Source organism: Brachyhypopomus gauderio, chromosome 2 (assembly GCF_052324685.1).
Source record: "Brachyhypopomus gauderio isolate BG-103 chromosome 2, BGAUD_0.2, whole genome shotgun sequence".
In the NCBI taxonomy this organism is placed as follows: Eukaryota; Metazoa; Chordata; class Actinopteri; order Gymnotiformes; family Hypopomidae; genus Brachyhypopomus; species Brachyhypopomus gauderio.
In genome coordinates, this window is record NC_135212.1 from 26,418,014 (window position 1) to 26,423,043 (window position 5,030).

The window sequence follows — 5,030 nt, forward strand, 5'->3', positions numbered from 1 at the left end:
CCCGGTACATTAGCTAGCTCTGTCTTCCTCTGTCTCTCTCTCTCATGGTGTTCATCTTCCTCACGTGCTCGAGGTCTCCACCCAGTGGCCTCAGAGGCTGGCAGCATTCAGCAAGCTGGGGGAAAGATGAAAAGATCTTGTCCAAGATCTACTTTTAAACAACTGCTTTTTTGTTTTTTAGCAGCAACACACACACACACACACACACACACACACACACACACACTCTCGCTCTACCATACACTTACACAGCTGATTCACTGTGAAAGACAATCCTCAGGCAATCTCAACAAACTGCGATACTGAGCTGATTTATCCTTTCAGTTCCACAAGGTTAAACAGAATTGTGGGTTTATGTGTGGTATTAACACTGATGGTAAACACAAAGCCATGGACTGTAATGACTGCAAATAGAAAAAGGCCAATTTCCCCTCTCCCTGAGCCCTCCTCTCCCTCTCTACACATTTCTGAACATGTCCCTCTAGTATGTCTTCATAAACCTTCCTTAGACACCTTGTGCATCTGGTGTCTTACATCTACATCACACTGTGGTCAACACCCCCCCGTTGCATTGTGGGAGAAGCCTGCCTGGTGACATCTGAGAAGAGCTCACAACACTGTGTTGAAATGAAGAGAGCAAGCAGGCTCAACAAGAAGCTCTAATGGAGTTCAACAGCATAGCATATTTATATATCTAATCCTGTATATGTGAACAACTGCCTTGGTTTGCACCAGACTCCTGAGGTTCAGTGTGTGACAGACATAGGTGCTGACAGATGGACGTTACTGTTCTGAGAGCTGGTTTAAACAGTCCTGCAGTCTAACACGTTGAGTTTTTGTCGACTTAAAACCTTTATGTCACTGTTTTTTAAATAAACTTTTTTAAATAAACATTCTTAAAACAAATATTTTATATGTCCAGAATGACACTTTGTAATGTTTCACATTTGATTTTGTATGATTACATAGCAAGTTCTGCTTTGTACAAACATCTAACAGATTTATTGGCCATAATTTAGTCATAAAATAATACAAAATACAGCCTAAAATACATCACCACTATGGACGTTTGCCTTTCCTAAACATCTCCACAGTGGGAACAACTTAAACTAACAGGACTGATATGAATCACTTCTGTCTCTGGTTCCTGACATATTCAGCAGCATACGATCGTCTGATTGCACGTGGGTCGCCCAGGTCGTCCTCGGAGTTGTATCGCTCCTCCTCTTCCTCATCCTCCTCTTCTTCCTCATCCTCAATCTCACGCTGTCCAAGCAGAGATCTACTCAGGGACTAACGTAAAATGGATGCATAAGTAAATACTTCCAGGTCAACTGACATGGCAAACAGGAATTTTAGCAGTCAAAAACATAACGTAGGTCTCCTCTGAGTGTTGATGAGCAAACCAGATGATGATAGACACTGAGCCACACCTTTGGGCAGAGCCACTGAACCTAGTGTGTGTTGATCTCACCTGTCTGGGCTGTATCCTGAGGGTGGAGGGTGTTGGGCTGGGGTAGCACACCTGCCTGGGCTGCTCCGGGGCCATCTTAAGGGTGGATGGTGTTGGGCTGGGGTAGCGCACCTGTCTGAGGGGAGGGGGGTTGAGGCCTGGGTACTGGAGCATTCCAGCGGTGGAAGTCGTGTTTTCTAACAGAGCCTCAGACAACTGGATACGGTTCCTAAACACCTGAGGAGGGACGCTGTGAGATGGAAGCTTTTACACCAGCGAAGCACAGCTGGAAATTCTGGACCACTAAGCTCCTGTTCACCTGCAGATCTTTATCGATGTCCATAGTTTCCATGTTCTTGAAGGTGTGCGTATAGACCTCCACAGCTTTGGCATGAAACAGCATCTCCACCATAATAAAGTCACTGAAGATCCTCTGAAAAAAAAACTTGCGTTTAACTGTTGGTGACATCTCAAATGTTGTGGTCCTGTGATATGGTAGGCAAATGGGATATATAACTCATGGTATGCTACTCCAAACAGCAGACATGGTGATGGTATGGTACATGTGTGTTAAATATGAATCCCTGACCTTTATGTCCTCAAGTTTGTGTCTCTGGAAGTCGGTGATGATGTCCTCCATCTGCTGGGTGCTTCTGTTGGCGTAGCTGGTGGCCTTCTGTACACTCACCTCTGCCTGGCAGGAGAAAGCAGACCAGAGCCCCCAAAGACAGAGGAGCACCGAAAAGGGGACGTTTCCAAACACACATGAGGGGAGAGGATCTCCAGAGTTGAACATTCAACTCTTTATCTGATATCTAAATTTGTGACTTGCCCTAGATAGAAGTTAAATTTAGTATAAGACTATAAATATATTTCAGTGTAGAGATTGTACAGCAGTAAGTCTCATTTGCATAAATTAAAGAAAAGAAATTATTAATTTGAGGGTGAACAATATGGACCACATTACAGAAAACTCAATTATGATGATCTCATGACCAGATTAGAAAGTGAATTTTAATAATAGTAACAGGCCTAATTCTGGATCACCAAGAGCATCACCTGTGACTGGTAGTGTGGGTTAAGGAAAGACATGACATGAAACAACAGGTCTCTGGTGAACGCTGAGACCGCGACTAGCAGCAGCGCGGAAGGATACGATGCCCTGTCTGTCCGCCGGGTTCTTCAGCCGCATAACCTCCAGTTTCTGCAGTTCTTTCAGCTCCCTCTTGCGGTCGGCGCTAAACGTCTTCAAGTCGGCCTGACCAAACACCAAACAGCTTTTTAATGCAGTTAATTCAATTTCAACGTGTCGGCACACGCAGGCCTACTCAAGAAACGATGTGTAGGGCGCGTCTGGCAGGGTCCTTCCACACAGTGAAGTTCCCCCTATCGAGTTAGGCCCGTTTTCCCAAACAAATGAATTCACATTAAAAATGATTAATTAACTTACATAGACGTTTGTATATGCTGCTTATTTTGTAATAAAAAACAAAATCAACTTCGGCTTACACGTTTGGCCTTCACCGTGTCCCCGTAGGTCTTCAGGGGGGCGACCACGCGCGTCTCCAGCCTCTCAACCTACGAGAGCGAGAGGGGTTGAGCAAACCGAGCCACGCGACACACGCACACCGGGCTGGCGCAGAAATGCACGCACACCTGAGCCTGTCTGTAGTCCTGCACCATGGCTAAATCCTCGGCGAGGTTCTTCAGGCATATGCTCATCTCGGCGTCTCCTGTGCAGGCGAAGTCGTGCAGTTGCCGGACGAGCATGTCGGCCTTGTCTCTGAGTTTGGCGGTCTTGCGCGTGTAGGCAGCGAGCAGCGTGCAGAACTGACCCATGTACTTCTCAGCGTTGCTTAAGGTCGCCTCCATGGTCTTCAGCTGCGTGTCTCTGCGAGTGAAGCGTGACAACCACCATGGCACGTCCGTCACCATTTTCCGCACTAGAGCTCAGTGTGTTTGATTATTCAGATTCAACTATTCAGTTAGATTAAAATATAATTGTAACATATTAGCGTGCAAATTAGTTAACTGTCTATCAACATTTGTTATCGATATTAAACCATACCTGGAGAAGACTGTGGTCATGGTTTATTGAATATCCACCTCTTTTTTAATTTTAAGAACAGCACAATTTCTTTAACTGGTAAGAACACCTACAGCAGGTAACTGAGCTGTTGCTATAGAGACCTAACAGACCAGCCCTGGTATTGTGTAGGGTTGTCTTGATTTCTCCCCACAAGATGGCAGTAAAGCCGTTCATATTGCTTCTTTTTCAGAACGAGAAGGAAGAGAAAAAGTCATCAATAGCCATCATCACGTGATTGATGTTTACTTATGTATTTATTAGTTTGTTTCATGTTCCAGTAGGTGTATTAGACATTTGTGTGTGTTTTGTGTGTTTGATCTTTATGTGTGTGTGATAATAGTGTGGACATGGTGGAGTGTAAATGAGGCTGTCATGGTGCTACCACATTTCCCTGGGGGTTGTACTGCTATGATAAACACTGCAATGTAGAGACAACAGAGGCTTCCATATGACACACACACACACACACCTTATTTTGCTGCACTCACAGACCAGAGATGTGAAAACATGGCTACCAAATTCTCTCTTTCTCTCTCTCTCTCTCTCTCTCTCTCTCTCTCTGTCTCTCTCTCTTCCTCTATCCATATTGTATATGGAGACACTACTGAGAGATGTAACCATTTCTGGACACACACACACACATACATACAAATGTAGGATACACATGTTGGACACACACATACAAATGTAGGACACACGTTGGACACACACATACATACAAATGTAGGACACACATTGGACACACACTTACATACATACAAATGCAGGGCACACACGTTGGACACACACATACATGCAAATGTAGGACACACATGTTGGACACACACACACACATACATACAAATGTAGGACACACATGTTGGACACACACATACATACATACAAATGTAGGGCACACACGTTGGACACACACATACATACATACAAATGTAGGACACACGTGTTGGACACACACATACATACATACAAATGTAGGGCACACACGTTGGACACACATACATACAAATGTAGGACACACATGTTGGACACACACACACACACACATACATACAAATGTAGGACACACATGTTGGACACACACACACACACATACATACAAATGTAGGACACACATGTTGGACACACACACACACATACATACAAATGGATACACATGTTGGACACACACAAGCAATCTGTGCATTTATCTAGCATATGGAGAATATGTTTGACCCATGCAGAGAATATATTAGCTTTTTAAGTCATAGTTCAATAACTGCTGTGCCAACTTCTGACTCAGAGCTCCAGCCCTGCTGGGAGCCCACAGAGAGGAGAGGCCTATCTGCCCCTGTCTGCCCCTCACTGGGGCTCTTACACCCTATAATTTTTTTTCCAACATCCGTGTTCCAAAACATTTTCCAAGAGTAGTGTCATGCCGTGCTTGATTGGCTGTCAGGTGATTGTTGCATTGCACTGTGTGTATGATGTGTGGGCTGTCATGCAGTGTGT

The 5,030-nt window shown here is 44.6% G+C and overlaps 1 protein-coding gene across 1 annotated transcript; it reads right to left on the reverse strand.

The window, feature by feature from the left end:
* Window positions 1–474: 474 nt before the first annotated feature.
* LOC143508821 (CBY1-interacting BAR domain-containing protein 2-like) lies at window positions 475–3,664 on the reverse strand. The gene is made up of 9 exons (XM_076997431.1): window positions 3,522–3,664; window positions 3,110–3,344; window positions 2,963–3,031; window positions 2,610–2,711; window positions 2,513–2,518; window positions 2,043–2,147; window positions 1,773–1,886; window positions 1,475–1,690; window positions 475–1,293 (listed from the first exon to the last, which is right to left on the reverse strand). The coding sequence occupies exons 1-9, from the start codon at window positions 3,539–3,541 to the stop codon at window positions 1,129–1,131; spliced, it is 1,032 nt and encodes a 343-aa protein (XP_076853546.1). The 5' UTR covers window positions 3,542–3,664; the 3' UTR covers window positions 475–1,128.
* Between the last annotated feature and the right edge of the window lie 1,366 nt (window positions 3,665–5,030).

What these genes read in the sequence shown, in the direction of transcription:
- LOC143508821 (XM_076997431.1), bottom strand. Translation starts at nt 3,541, where the DNA reads ATGACCACAGTCTTCTCCAG. An exon ending in ATGACCACAGTCTTCTCCAG is followed by an intron (nt 3,345 to 3,521) that starts GTATGGTTTAAT and finishes CTTCACTCGCAG; the next exon opens with AGACACGCAGCTGAAGACCA. An exon ending in ACAAACTTGAGGACATAAAG is followed by an intron (nt 1,887 to 2,042) that starts GTCAGGGATTCA and finishes TTTTTTTTTCAG; the next exon opens with AGGATCTTCAGTGACTTTAT.